At 49.5% G+C, this 16,043-nt stretch overlaps 1 protein-coding gene across 1 annotated transcript in view; it reads left to right on the forward strand.

Moving 5' to 3' along the window:
• The first annotated feature begins 2,331 nt into the window (after positions 1 to 2,331).
• Positions 2,332 to 16,043, forward strand: part of GALNT15 (polypeptide N-acetylgalactosaminyltransferase 15) — a 40,720-nt gene continuing 27,008 nt past the window's right edge. The window contains exon 1 of the mRNA XM_080676343.1: positions 2,332 to 3,406. Coding sequence (XP_080532469.1) covers positions 2,877 to 3,406 — 530 coding nt within the window. The 5' untranslated portion in view covers positions 2,332 to 2,876. The remainder of the gene's footprint in view (positions 3,407 to 16,043) is intronic.

Raw genomic sequence — 16,043 nt, forward strand, 5'->3', positions numbered from 1 at the left:
GGGCCAATCCAGCAGTTTCCAAGTGCTGTCCATCAGGGCACTGTTCAGATATACACTGAGTGGCCAGATTATTATGATCTCTGAACGCATAATAATCTGGCCACTCAGTATATATATTAGAGGCCCGGTGCATGAATTCATGCATGGGTGGGGTCCGGCCAACCTGGCCAGGGGGAGGGGACATGGGTGGTTGGCCAGCCTGCCTGCTGGTCAAACTCCTGGTCGAGGGGACAATTTGCAGATTAGCCTTTTATTATATAGGATATACTCTGAGTGGCCAGATTATTATGTGTTCAGAGATCATAATAATCTGGCCACTCAGTGTAGGAGAACAACCACACATAACCCACTATGTGACCTCTACCTTTCTGAATGGCTTCAGGGAAAACACACAAACACACACACACACACACACACACACACACGCATGCATGCAAGCACGCGCGCACACACACACACACACACATTAGAAGAAGTAACTGAGTCAAAAGAAAAAACATTTTTTCTCATGACCTGTTTAAGCTCACATTCTAAGATCAAAATCAAAACAGAAACAATGAGCAATTCGCTTCAGGAATTCCCCAATGGAGTTTTCCTATTCAGTTCCTGGCTACAGGACAGCCTTGGGCTTCACAGCCATCAGAGAAACCCACCTCACCGTGATGTTTAGAGCCCCTTAATCAACCTGCTCCAGTCAGAATTTGAACTCTGAGCATGCTGGATTCCCTCTCCTCTCTACATCACTCCCTCTCTGACCTGGGGGCTCATGGCTTCAAACACCTCCCATGTGCTGCTGGTGTCCAACTTTGTCTGAAAGCCTGACCTCTCCCCTGACCTCCAGCTACCATCTATCCTGCTGCCTACCCTTCATCTCCCCTTGGCGTCTAAAAGACATCTCCAAATTCACATGTCCTAAACTGAGCCCCTGCTGTTCACTTCCTAGCTACTCCTGGCCTCTCCATCTCAGCTGATGGCAACTCTATTCCTCCAACTACTCAGACCAAAAACTTGGAGTCATCCTTGATTCTTACCTTTCTCTCACACTGGATATCAATTCATCAGCCAACCCTGCTTGTTCTAACAGAAGCTGACCACGTCTCATCACCTGCACTGATGCCTCTTTGGTCCACACCCTTATCATGCTCACAGCAAAATGCCTTAGTTGGTCCCCCTCTTCTGCCCTTTGCTTCCCTACCGTCTAATCCCAACATGGCGGCCAGAGCGATTCATTAAAATCCAAGTGGATTGTGCTGTCCTCTGCTCACAATCCTCCAAGGGCTCCTATCTTCCTCAGAGGTAAAGCTGAGATCCCTACAATGAGCCCAACCCCTAACCTCTTACCTCTCTTATCTCCCTCATTCCATTCCCATCACGGTCCACCTTGCCCACTCTGTTCCAGCCACACTGGCTCTCTGCTGTCCTCACACAGGCCAGGCACACTGTCACCCCAGGACCTTCACATGTGTTATTCTCTCGGCCCAAATGCTCATCCCCAGGTAGCTGCCTAGCCCTCCTCCTTACACAAATGCTAACTGTTTTTTGAAACCCTCCTTGCCACTTAATGTCAAATTCCAACCCCTGGCCCATGATTCCTAAGCCCTTTCCCTGCTACATATATTTTTTCCTTAGCACTTATCATCATTTAACCCACTGTAGATTTTAATGAATTATCTATCCGTCTCTCCCACTAGAATGTAAGCTCCACAAGGCACACATTTTGGTCTGTTCTATTCATTGCTGTACTCCCAGTCCCCAGAATAGTCTGGGCACATTAACATTTGTTGGTTGAATGAAGTTTTACAAATGAAGGAGCATGCCACTCTGCTTCCAGTAGCATTCCCCCTCAGTGGCCAGCACATAGTAGGCATTCAGAGGCTCTTGTGGGCAAGGGAGCATCCTCTCCCCCACACCCCCACCCCACCCCCCACCCCCCCGCCGCCCTGCTTTCCTCTTTTTCAGAAGGAACAGGTAACAGCTGTGTCTGGGAAGGGAGGAAGAGTCCAGTCTAGCTTCACAGATCACCTGTGGGAGGCTGAGGGTGCAAATAGTCAGCTAGCTCTTTGCATGTACAGCCTTTCTGAAATCAGGAGGGAATACTCTTTCCTGCCCCTGTGGGTGGGGCAAGAAGTCTTCCCAGGAACAAGATTCAAATCCGAGCCCCTGGCATGTTTCTATTTGGGTCTGATCCTAGCAGTGACGACTTTAATTTTCCTCTGGAGCTGTGTTCCATGGGGTGTGCAGAGCCTGGGAACAGTGAGGGCATTAGGACCAGGAGCGAGGCGCACGCCTGGCTCGGGCTGTGTCTGGCAGAGGGCTCTCGGCTGGCTGCGCGCGGAGCTATGTGTGAAAGGAAATCAGGCACTGCCTGCCGGCTTCTCATCTGTTGATCTGGCCTGACCTGAAGCATCCAGCACGACGGCTGTCAGCACTGCTGGACTGAGGACCCACCAGCTCCTCCAGACATCGCATAGCGACCTGACCACTCGTGCAAGGGGGGAAACGAAACACACGGGATTAGACACCTGAGCAGAATGGAATTATGGCTTTTTCCCAAGGAGAAATGGGGTGTCAAAGGGGCCAAACAATTTAATTTGAAGTCCCCATGAATGGGCTTTTCGAAGGCAATTAAAGAAATCCACGCAGAGAGGACCTGGGGTGGGCCTTGGGTCCTGTGGCTTTCAGACTGTAAGTGGGAGCTGGCCTTACACACCCTGTTGGTAAATGGCAGACAGCATCAAAGGAGCAGGTGAAGTGATTGTCCAAAAACTTCCAGGTGGAACCAGGAACCCAGTTCTGCTGCAAGCTCCACGGATCCTGGAGCAGGAGGAGACAGCAAACTTGAACATGACCTGTTGCATTTGGCAAGTTCCAGCAACATGCTCCTAAGGAAGCGATGCAGGCACGGACCATGCAGACTGCCGTTCCTGCTGCTCTTCCTGATGCTGGGATGCGTGCTGCTGATGGTGGCTGTGCTGCACCCTCCCCCACAGGCCCTGCACCAGGCCAACACAGCCCAGGTCGCCCAGCACAGCCCTGAAGCTGCGTACCGCCTGGACTTTGGGGAATCCCAGGAATGGGTGCTGGAGTCCGAGGATGAGGACCAAGAGTACGGGCCCTTGGAGGGCCTGCCGCCCTTGATCTCGCTGCGGGAGGATCAGCTCCTCATGGCCGTGGCCTCACCCAGGGTCCGAAGGAACCAGAGCCAGGGCAGGAGAGGTGGCAGCTACCGGTTCATCAAGCAGCCGAGCAGGAGGCTGGACCAGGAGGCCGCAGAGAAGGACTGGGGGGCGGAGGAGGAGGACGAGGAGGCATCTGAAGAAGATGAGCTGACCAAGCTCAGCCTGGAGGAGACGCTCAGCGCCCGCATCCCCCTACAGAGGGCGCTGCCCGAGGTACGGCATCCGCTGTAAGTAAGGCCCCTGCTTCCCCTTTCCCAGGTACCGGGGTGCTATCAGCAAAGGCGGGGGGCAAGCGTTCTGCCCTCGGCCTCACTGTCCCTATGGCAGTGCCTCTCCAGGTGTGGCTGCTGGACCAGCAGTGGCAGCATCACGGGGAACCTGTTAGAAAAGCAGTCTCAGACACCGCCCAGACCCCCCTCAGTCAGAAACCCTGGGTGGGGTCCCAGGATCTTATCTAACCAGCCCTCCAGGTGAGAACCACCTTCCTAGAGAGCAGAAAGGGAGCAGCTCTTACTTGTCCCTTCTCTTCCCCACCTTGGGTTCTAGTCCTTCTGTCTCTGGATTAGCAGGTCAAGCAGTTTTATCTATAGAACGCAGAGGGGACCTGGAGCAGATGTTCTCCAAGGCACCTTCCAGTCCTAACACTGTGATTCCTGTCTGTTTTGATATTATGATTGTCGTCAGCGTTCAATTTTATTTTGGATCAAAACAGCAATTGCAGCTAACACATGGGTGGGTCTTGTCTGGCTTTAATCTAAGAACTTTTCACATATTAACTTACAAGGCCCTGACAACTCTGTTGGATGGGTGCTAGTATTACCATCATGCCTACTTTATAGGTAGGAAAATAAGGCACAGAGAGGCCAGGTGACTTCCCCACAGTCACACAGCTAGCGGGTGCCAAAGCAGGCCAGTCTGCCTGAACCGCCACTCTATGCCGCCCTCCTTGGTCCACTAGACTAAAGGGACGATTCCAGTGCCCAGGAGCACTGACGCCATCTGACCTGGCAGGGGGGCCCCACCCTAGGAGCAGGCTGCGAAGTGAGATGACATGCAGGCTGTGCCCAGCGAGATGATGGGCTCATCCTGTACATGCCTGCCTTCCTCCCTCGCTTCCCACCACCACCAGGCTGGCTGCAGAGAGGGGAGCAATGCAGCTGGTTAGTGTGGGTGATCTAGGTCCCTACCCTATAAGCCGCAGCTCTTCCCAGAGCCCAGAGAGTTTCCTGGGAAGCAAGCCCCCCTCCGCCCCTCCTGGTGAGAGGATCCGCGTGGAGCAGCAGTTGGGAGCAGGACCACGAACTCCTCGGATCCCTCATGGGGTCCGCCCTGCCTGGCTACTCGGCCATCACTCTCAGGGTTGTGCAAATGCAAGACAGCACATGGGAGTGACGCCTCCTTACACTGTGTGCCTGGGGGCCTACCTCACCTCCCCCTCATCCCAACCCAGCTGATCTGACTTCAGGTCTTGGCTTTAAAAGCTCTTTTCAGGAAACTCCCAGGCCCAGCCAGGCCCAGCCAGGCCCAGCCCCTTGCAGTTTTGTGCTCTCTGGAGTGTTAACTCATCATACTCATTACATCTGAAGCTCAGTGGGCATTGATGGGTTGGTTGTTCAGTGCCTGCTTCCTCTGCCATGAAGTGAGCCCAAGGTCCCAGCACACAGTAAAGAAATGATTGCTGAGTGAGTGAATATAGTTTTAAAATTGTGTTCATACATTTTTTACTGGCCTAGAGCAAGAATGAGTATCCTCATTTTGTCAAAAAGAAACATTGCCTCAAACAAGAGGTCTCTGGTTACCGAAGGGGTGTGTGTGTATGTGTGTGTGACTATGTGTGTTGCATTGTGCATATGTGCTGTGCACATGCATATCTGTGAGTGCATTATGTATGTGTCTGTGCATGTGTTGTGTATGCTTTGTGTATGTGTGCATGTGTTGTGTGTGTATTATGTTGTGTGTATATTGAATGAGTTGTGCGTAGTACATGTGAGTAGCACAATACGTGATGCCTGTGTGTGTTGTGATGTGCACAGGTATGAGTTGTGCCATATGTTATCACATGAGTATGTGTTATGGATGTGTTAGTGTTCATATGTGTTGCAATATGCACGACACATTGTGTATCGTGTGTTGTATATGTCTTGTGCCATGCACATGTGCCATGCGTACATGTGCATGTGTGTTTTGCAATGCAAGGTTTGTTTTGTATGTTTTTGTGGTATGTGTGTACATGTATATTATGTTGTGAGCCTGTAGCAAGCATAGGATGTGCTTGTGTGTGTATTGTACAAGTGTGTGCATTGCATCTGCTGCATGTGTGTGTTACAAATGTACTGTGTGAGTGGTATATGTGTACATGTGCAAATGTGCTGTGTGTATTATGCATGTGATGTGAAGTACACAGATATGTTGTGTGTATGGTGCAAGTGTGGGCAAATTTATGGCGTATGTATGTGTATAAAAGTGCTGTGCATGTGTCATGCTGGTGGTATGAAGTGTGTGGGTGTGTGCTGTGCATGTGTGTGGTGCAAGCGGGGGTACATTTTGTGTTGTGTGTGATGTGTACATGTGTATGTGTGCATGTGTGTGTGCGCACCATTTTAGTAGTTGCTTCTTCAAGCCAGGGTAACCAGTTCTTCTCAGTTTGCCTGGGACTTTCCTGATTTTAGCACTGAAAGCCCCTACAGGTCCCAGGCAAACTGGGACAGTTGGTCGCCTCACCCCCAGCTTTCCAGGGTTCTCTCAGGACCGCTTCCCCCTCCCCCCCCCCCCCCCGGCGCCCCCCCTCCCGCCCTCCTCCCCCAACCCCCCCCCCAACCAGCTCTCTCTGGAGGTGTGAGACGCCCTCTGCTGGCTGCAGCTGGTCCATGTAGCCTATGCTGCCCAAGCCTTGGCTGCACTTCAGGCACTGGAGCCTCCCCTTCCCAGCAGCCCTCTAGAATACATAAGGGTTCTCTGTAAAGTGAGACAATAACACCCCCTCGCCCCCCCCCCCACACACACACCCTCCCTCCAGGGTGACAGGACTCCCCTCCTTCCACCTCTTTAAATGTTCCAAAATAGACCCATAAAAGAACAGACATATATTAAGCACCTACTATCTGCAGGCCCTGCACTGCTGCTTTCTCTCCAGAACCAGAACACTAGACATCCCGCCCCTCTGCTCCTGCTGTAGTGAGCCACGCACCACCATCAACCCCAGAGCTTCTTGCAAGTCCTTCCTGACTCCTAACCCAGACAAGCCCCGCTGGCCCCAGTTCCTGCACCACAACCCCCAAACAGGCCCTGGCCTTTGCTCGTTTCACCTGTCCAGGCCACGGGCCTTTTCTAAGTACCTGTAGGGTGACTGCTGGAGGTCAATGAAAAGGGCGCACAAGGAGAGTTACCAATAATGCAGGAACAACACAGAAAAAATCAGTGTAAAAGATCAAAGGCCGTCTCTGGAAGGAGAGGTAAAACTAAAGTGAACATTTATTGAACACATACTGTGTGCTAGGGAGTCTTCCAAATGGTGTTCATTTGTTAATGTTCATGACAAGCGTATAAGGTAGGTAATATCATCTGTTTTATGGATGAGAAATCTGAGGCACAGAAAGGTGGAGGGAGTGGGGCCAGGTTATGTGACCAGGTGTGTCTGACACCAAAGTCCTACTCTTCATCTCCATGTTGGGCAAGTCACATGGGCCGAAAGCATCTCAAGTTTTTCCATCTATAAGATGGGGAGCACTCACACTGACGGGTCCCACAGCGGGCCACAGCAGAGTATGTTTATCACTGAGGAGGGGGGAGCCACCTGGGCGTTTCATCACAGGACACAACGCAACACAGTGGAATGGTTGTGCCGTGGGGAGGAGAGGGTCCTGGGAGCAGGGGCAGGCATGAATATGTAGATGAAATAAAAAGAAGGGCCCAGGATGGAGCAGGCTGAGGACTAAGATGGACTCTGCCCTTCAATGCTGCTACCAAAGGTGGGGCGGGAAGAAACAGTTTTGTCCATCAGCCTCCTGGTGTTGACAGTTCTCAACACTCTTCCAGGCTTAGCTCTCCTTTGATCGTCCTGGCATCTAGCGCAGGACAGTTGATGCCCTGGATCAAGGAGGGTCCCTATGGAGAAAGTGCTTTGTGGTCTCTCCTTCAGGCAGTGGCTCTCACACTGGAGCTGCATCAGAACACCTACAGGCATGGCTGAAATAGATTCCTGCCCCCAACCCCCCTACAGTTTCTGACTCAGTAGGTCTAGGGTGGGGTCTAGGAATTTGATTTCTGTGAGTTCCTGGTGAGGCTGCTGCTGCTGACTGAGGACACTCTTGATGCTGAACAGGTTGGATAAGAGACGTGCTTCTCAAACTGTACTGTGCATGCAAATCACTCGGGCATCTCGTTGGAGCATAGGGTCTAATTTGACAGGCCAGGGGTGTGGCTTAAGGTGCTACATTTCTTTCCCACTCCCAGTTGGTACCAGCACTGTTGGTGCACAGACCATACTTTCGATTAGCAAGGGGCTACATCACCAGTTCCCGAAACTACGTGCGTGTTAGATTCCCACAGGTTGCTTGCTTAAAAACGTAGGTTTTCAGACCCGGCCACTACGGACTCTGCATAGTTCCGAGTTGGAGCCCAGAGATCTGGATTTTTAGAAGCAATGCAAGACAGTTTGGAGAACCACTGGTGTACGAAGTGAGTGAAAGTGAGTGGAGAGGTAGTAGAGTTCTGGAAAGTTCCATGGAGGAATTAGTGCTGGGATTGGAAAATAGAGAAAAGAAGCCGAGAGGCAGATAGTTGCCCTCCTTACTGGGGGATTTGTACTTGAACATAAATGTCAGCTCAGCTATAGCTGGCTGTGTGCTACCTGCTTCCATCAACTCGTAACTTGTGTTTATGGTTGGGCCGATATTACCCTGGTTTATATACAATTATGAATAAATCAAAGTCACATGGAACAGTGGGCCTGGGGTTGAATCCTGGCATCACCTCTTATTGTGTGACTTTGTATAATCACTCAACCTCTCTGAGCCTCAACTGTAAAAGGGAGGTAACACCCTTGCATGAGGTTATAGCTCAAATCAGACAAAATGTTGATGAGTTTTCACCCAGGATTCAAGTCCAAACAGAAGCTGCCCTTATTGTATTCTTGGGCATAGGACCCAGGAGTGGGCTGGAAAGATGGAGAAAGGTTGGAGCAGGCAGCTGTGGACTTCACATCATTGTCCTTTCTCTGACCAAACAGTTACGTTCTGCCCCTGGGGGCTGCTAAATAATCACAAATTTGGGGGCACACTGGAATTATCTGGAACGTTGTAGAAATTGCTTACATATACCCAGGGGGCCCAGATCAGAGCAAGGCCAAGGATGGCCAGAGTCCCTCCAGAAGGGGACTGTGAGACTTCAGACGAGGGGACTTCATGCCCTTACATGACTTGTCTCCACTGTGGGGAGCGCCAGGCTGGCCGCATCAGCCTCAACTGCAGGCTCCAGGCCTTGCCACACTTCTTTCTCATCCATAAGCTCCTTTGTCCATCCCTCTAAGGCAGGGGTAGGAATGTCAGGCCCGTGGGCCATATAGCCTCATGAAATCATTTGGTTTTAGGGGTGAGTTAATTAAATGTTTGACCAAATAGCAGGCTAATTTTTAAGCTGATAATTTTGTATGGCCCGAGAATGATGTTATCAATATCCAAATGGCCTTTGGCAGAAAAAGAAATCCCTACCTTTGCTCCAAGGGATCATCTCCAGGCTATGTCCCAGCCCTTCTCCCCCAGGCCTTGGTGTTCCCAAGATGAGCCACATCAACTACAGCCAAGATGGGCCAAACATTTCCTCAGAATGTAGGAAATTGGCTGTAAGGTATTACTCTCCTGTTGGTATCTGCAATCAGCCTATATGCTCCTTGAGAGCAAGAATGGTGTCTTCTTTCATTCACTGAACAAATATTTATTTAGCAGTTATTAAAGGTGAGAAGGTGAGCAAGACCCAGCCCAACGCCAAGGAGCTTGGGGGACATGGGGGGATACAGACAAGCAGCCAGGCCATTACATGGTGGGCTCAGAGCTGAGATATGGAAGTCCCCTGAGTCAGGCGCTCTGCTGATCTGGTAGGAGCTGGGGGTCAGTAACCCCAAAATAGCTTTAGAACACCGCACAGAAACCTTTCTACTGTGGCCTGGCAATGGAAAGACGGGGGTGTTTGTGCCACAGCCAGGCCATCTGGTGCAACGCTGTGACTCACTCTCTTCCAATCACCATCCAAACGCGTTTTCTGAGCTCACAGGAGATCCTGGAGCCGCGTGAAGAGAGGGCAAGCATCTGTGCATAAACACAGCCCGTGATCTGGGAGAGTGAGGATACAAAACTAACATTTCCTGAGCAGCTCTCTTGGGCCAGGATGATCCCCTTTAATCCGGCAGCACCCCGGGCTGCACGAGGGTATCAGCATCCTTGTGCTAGCTAATTAGGGGGTGCAAATAGCACAGCCAGGATTCAAAGCCAGGCTGTTTCGATTCCAAAGCCCTAGATCTTTCCTCTCCCCTGCTGCCACTCAGAAGATGGACAAATGAGGTCAGACTGGGCCTTTGGACACGTGGGTGTGTGTGTACAAACTGAGGTAGTAGAATATGCACCAGCTACCTGGTTGAAGGACAAAGAAAGTAGCTAGCCCCATTGTTTAACAATGAAAGTACATATTTCTCTATGGCTTCTCTCCATGGTCACATGTGCGCACTGCCTCACTGATTCCCTCAGCAGAGCTGCAGCCCAGGTAGAGCAGGGGGACCGTGCACCCCCACCTGGCAGAGAGAAGTGGAGGTCTGGAGACCTGCCCAAGGCCCCTGGGATGGACCACTTACCTGTTGCTGTCTTATATGTTTTATTTTGTTTTGGTTTTAAATGTATTTTTATTGATTTCAGAGTGGAAGGGAGAGGGAGAGAGAGATAGAAACATCAATGATGAGAGAGAATCATTGATCAGCTGCCTCCTGCATGCTCCCTACTGGGGATCAAGCCTGCAACCCAGGCATGTGCCCTGACAGGGAATTGAACTATGACCTCCTGGTTCATAGGTCAATGCTTAGCCACTGAGCCACACCAGCCAGGCATGTCTTGTTTGTTTACCCACCTTATTCCTGCAAAGGATTTGAAGATACATCATAAAATAGAAAACTGCTATCAATATAATGTTTAGTAAATAAGGGGAAATATACTTTAGAATACAGTACCTTTCCTTCCATTCTTGGGACATGCCACACTCACACCACTTCCCAACTCCAGGCCTTAGCAGAGGCTGTGACATCTGCCAGGAACACTGTTCCCCACCCTCATGCCCTCTCTCCACTGTGTCCTACCCACCCCAGTCCTCAGCTTTCCTCTCAGGCCCCACTCCCTGAGTGTCTCAGCTGGTGAATAATTACTTGGTTGTCTGTTTAATAGGATATGAACGCCATGACATCAGAGACTACCTCAGTTTGGCCTCCCCCAAAGCAGAGCCTGAGACAAGCATTTGCTGTACAGGTGATGCCAGGGAGTAGTGGGAGGGGACCCGAACCATAAAGCAGCCAGCAGGAGGAGTGTTTCCAAGGCAGTTACTTCTGTGGGCAGCTAGGGCACAGCCCCGTGGGGGAGTCCAGGAGACAGTGTATTGCTTGCCCCCCACCTTTGAGGTCAGGGTTGCTGGATATTAATACACCAACTCCTTTTCAGTCACTGGCTGTGGGGAGGGTGGGAGGGTTAATTCTCTCCTGCAGGTGTTTGGGGGGAACGCCTCCCACAGTGGGAGAAAGCCCTTGGGCAATTGGAAGCCAGTCTGTCCTGCACTATAACAATATGGCCCGAGGGCAGTGGTTCTCAGCCTTTCTAATGCTGCGACCCTTCAATACAGTTCCTCATGTTGTGGTGACCCCCAACCATAAAATTATTTTCATTGCTACTTCATAACTGTAATTTTGCTACTGTTACGAATCGTAATGTAAATATCTGTGTTTTCCGATGGTCTTAGGCGACCCTGCTAGCGGTTCTCAACCTGTGGGTCGCGACTGCTGCTGTAGAGACTAAGACCACTTCAGCTAAACAGTGGGTGGGTGCTGGCCATCAAAGACGTTACCCTCCTGAGGGAATTCATTCTGCATTTTAACAAGACAAAATGGAAGCCTCCAAAGCCACCTGAGTGAGCAAGCAGAGGGGAGGCCTTTGCTCCCTGGGACCTCCTGGGTCACTGAGAGCCTCTCACTGCCAGGCCTGTGTTCTAGGGAGTTGGGTCCAGCAGGGGGTCTGTCTGAGCTCCAGTCACTGCCATGGCTTTCTCTGCCCATGACCTTGAGTGAGGATAATACGACCATGCTCCAACTCCACAGGGCACCAGCACATGGTGTTCTACGAGCATGACACCCATTGGGGTTGGGCCATGCAACAGCCCCAATGATGGGGAGGAGGATTAGATGAGACAGCATACAGGAAAATTCTATAAATTTTTTCCAAGAACATCTGGCCAATCCTCTACTGCCAGAAACCAGCCAGCACAGGGCACACACCTAGTCACAGTAACCGTTTCCATTTGTGGACAATGCATACAGCACATCTCTTTGCTTATATTACCTTTACATAGCTTCTAAAATAACTCTCTTGTTATCCTCATTTTGTAGATGAAGAAATTGAGGCCTGGAGAGGTATACAGGCACATACGAGGCTTGCAGGAAATAATAATAATAACTAGCACATATTGAACTCTTACTATGAACAAAGCACTGGGCTAAGTACTTTATATCTGTTAACTCACTCGATCCTTCCAACAACCCTGTTTCACAACTGAGAAAACGGAGGTTACGTAAATGCATGCTTACAAAGGATGTACCAGAATCAAGAGCACTGTGAAAAATAAACACGGATTTCTATAGATGCATGTGGCTCTGTGGACCTGGAAACCACTGAAAGGAAGGGTGGCTATCGGAGAGCTTATGTCACTTGTCCAAGTCCATTAAGAACAGACTTGAAATTCAAGCATAATGCCAAGGCTTGATTCCAGCCACTTGACACACAGCCACTTCCTAAGGTGCTCTAAGCTGACACAGTTTCTGAGCAAGGTGGATGGAGTTGAGCAAGGTGGATGGAGTGAGTATCCCCTGCCACACCCTCCTCCACTCTGTGCTACTACCTGGGCACAGAGAGGGCTCATCCCATTTGCCCACCCTCACAAGGCTCAGTGTTACCCACAGGCTGACAAAGCCCATCCCTGGGAAGATGACCATGGACCCCAGGAGCCCATGCATATACTGTGTCTGGGGGCTACACAGCCTGCCCCATCCACAGCCCACCTCCTCCAGGTCATTCTACCCACCAGAAACAATCAACCCCTGCCTCCTCTGAGAAGTATCTGACGGGCCTGAGACACAAGGCCTTGCCAGTGTCTATAGGATTTAGCACTGTACTCCAGAGCCATGTTGAGGTGCTGGGCCTCCTCGCGAACCCCAGGATTCACCCAGAGCCCAAGCTTATCTCCCCTAAAACACCTGATTATGCCTGTGATTATTCAGCTCTCACCACCTGGCAGTTTTGCAGTTGCCCGAAGAGATGCCCCAGAGCTGTCTGTGTGGTCCTGAAGGCTGTGAGCTTCCCCCACGGAGCAGATGAAAGTCCTCTCTGGGCTGAGTCACAAAACACCCACCTCCACAGCCCAGGGAGGCATCGTCTTCAGCTTTGTGTTGACTTTCAAAAACCCAGGGGGCCTTTCCAAATCCTTAGCAACCTATTAAGTTTATCCCAGTCGCACTCCTTGCCCATTTATCTGTTGGCCATCCTCTCTCACTGTGAAGAGAGAGCACAGCTCTTTCTACCCATACAAACAGAAAATTCTGGAGCAAGACAGCTGGAGAGAAAGGGAGTCTTAAGAAATACTCTTTAAAAGTTCTCTTAAAGAGAGAACTTTAAGAGATCTGGTTTTCTCTCTTCCCTTCCTCCCGCCTATCCCAAGAGCGTCCCAAAGAGTAAGAACAGAATTACAAGGCTGGAATAGCCTTAGTGATCCATCTTATAGCAACGGCACCTCTTCCAGGAACAGGGGGAAATACCCACACAGCGTTTACCTGCCAGCCAGGGCTCTTGGTGCTCTACGGAGGCCACTTTGCCATCACAGCAGCCCTGCGAAGTGGGTGCTGCTATTATTACCCTGAGAAAACCAAGGCACCAAGGAGCAAAGTGCCTTGCCCAAGGCCACTTACACAGTGAGGAAGTGGCGGAGTTCCAGCATCCATGCCCTGAGTCATCAGGCTAGACGACCTCTCTGCAGACACCATTCCCTGAGGTCAGAGACAGGAAGTTGGTTGCCCTGGGACACTGGCTATTTAGCTGAGCAGGAGGCTCTCTATACTGACTTTGAGGAATATGCGGGGAGTGTGGTCTTAAAGAGTGAGAATTCAGTAAGAATCTCTTGTTGATGGAGTCCCCAGGATGCGCCAGGCACTGTGCTAAGCACTTCCTTGATGTGAGCGCTGTTAACACACTTCCTAAATAGTTCAGGAGGCGTCTTATGCTATACTGTAGAGTGGTTGTTTAAAGATAATTATGCCTAGCTGGTGTAGCTCAGCTGTTGAGCATTGACCCAGGAACCAAAAGGTCACCGGTTCCATTATAGGTCAGGGCAGGTTACCAGTAAGGGCACATGCCCAGGTTGGAAGCACCATTCCCTTGGGATGGAGGTGTCGGGGGGGGGGGGGGTGGGTGGGCGGGAGGGAAATGGGCTGTAGGAGGCAGCCAATAAATGATATTTCTCTCTCATTGATGTTTCTATCTCTCTATCCCTCTCCCTTCCTCTCTCTCTAAAAAATCAATAAAAACGTATTTTTTTAAAAAAAAGATAATTATATTTTACAAAGATGATACAAAGGCTAATCACATCTTATCTTTTCCCAAGATCTCCATGAAATAGCCACTGTCTGTTAAGTGCTTATAATTATTCTTAGAGTCTCACAGCAGGTTCTGAAGGTAAATATTATTATCCTTATTTTTCCGATGAAGAAACTGAAGCTTATAAATATTGAATCTCTCACCCATGGAAACTTAGGAAGCAGAAGGTTCAAATCTAAATATATTTGATTCCAAAGTCTAAGCTTTTTTGACAACCTCACTTCAAGGACCCACACATACGTGTACACATACACTCATGCACGCACACACCACATACTTGTGCTGTTTCCGTTCTCATCTTCTCTGGATTGGGGTGGAGAAAGGGGCTAGTCCCTTGGGAAGGCATGGGGACGAACTTTGATCCCTATAAAACTGCACCCCGGGAATTTCACATGCAGGCCTCTCTGTCGCCAAATTCCTTTCCTATCTGAGTTGGAAAACGGTCAGACTCCTGGCAATTACCCAAGTAATATCTTAGGTTTTCTCGTGGCCAATGCATTTATTGAGGTGAGATTTCTTTTCATAGTCCCCCAAGGCTCCAGTCCTAGAATCTCTGGATTTGTAGGTACCCACAACCACAAAGGAAATGGAGAGGACACAAGGTCTAGTGCAACTCTGAGGGTGGAGTGGGAATCCTCAAAGTCTGGTGGATTAGAGGAGGAAAGCTCCCCCGGGGCACAGGGATAGGGAAGGGGGTCAGGGAGTAGGAGGGAGACTGAAGGGGTATAAAAGACTCAGCATGTGGGTTTGCCAGAGGAGGTGGGGACTCAATTATCTTCCTAAAACCTTACCAGGAACTGGTTTCACTCTGGACTTGTTATTTGAACAGCCCTGAAATCGGACTGTAAAAGTCCATATAAAGTTCATTACTTTATTTGTCTTTGGGATGTTTCTAAGGACACTGTTACCCATGTGGGGACTTCTTTTTAAACTCCATAGAAATGTCCTTTAACAATTAGTGCTGGATGTAAAAACTGGTGAAATTCAAATAAGGTTTGTATTTGAGTGGATGGTGTTGAACTATGTCAAGTTCCTGCTTTTGAACATTGTGTGGATAGGTATGTAAGATGTTATCACTGGGCAAAGATAACACTGGAACTCTCTGTGCTATTTTTGCAACTTCTTGTGAGTCTTAAACTATCTATATATATAAAAGGCTAATATGCAAAGTGTCCCTTCGGGAGTTTGACCAAGAGAATGGGAGTTCAATCGCTCGCTATGATGTGCACTGACCACCAGGGGGCGGTGTGGAACATAGCAGGCGACCAGTGGTGGTGGCAGCAGGGCACTAAGGGAGTGAGGGAAGAAGGAGGCAGGGAGGAGGGGAACCTGATTGGACCTGATCGCCAGCCAGGCCTAGGGAACCTACCTGTGCACAAATTTCGTGCACCAGGCCTCTAGTTTTGAAATAAAAAGTTATAAAAATTTTTAAAATACCAGAAAGAGCATCACTTCCTCTTAAAAATGTGATAGGTAACTTCTCAGATGGTGGCAATTGTGTTGCAGAATAAATCTCTCATTTTACTTTGGCTACCAGGAAGCTCAGAGTCCAATTTAAAATTCATTCTAGAAATGCTAAGGCCCTATGTATATTTATGTTCTTTCTCTAAATGTTGGCTTTCTGTACTTTCATATTTCCCTACTCTTGACTTTTCATCCTTATTTTTATTTTAGCATTATTTCATTATACATATTTCTTGGGAGTGACTTCAAATTCTTTACTGAAAGAAATAATGTATAAATACATAAACTAATGAATAATTGGCACCAGTATTTTATGAGATGGTCATGTGCTTTTAAAAAAATTATCTGGGGTCCTAGCCGGTTTGGCTCAGTGGATAGAGTGTCAGCCTGTGGACTGAAGGGGCCCAGGTTTGATTCTGGTCAAGGGCACATGCCCGGGTTGTGGGAGGCAGCTGATCAATGATTCTCTCTCATTATTGCTGTTTCTATCTCTTTCTCCCTTTCCCTTCCTTTA

The sequence above is a fragment of the Plecotus auritus genome (assembly GCF_963455305.1).
Source record: "Plecotus auritus genome assembly, chromosome: 6".
Classification (NCBI taxonomy): domain Eukaryota; kingdom Metazoa; phylum Chordata; class Mammalia; order Chiroptera; family Vespertilionidae; genus Plecotus; species Plecotus auritus.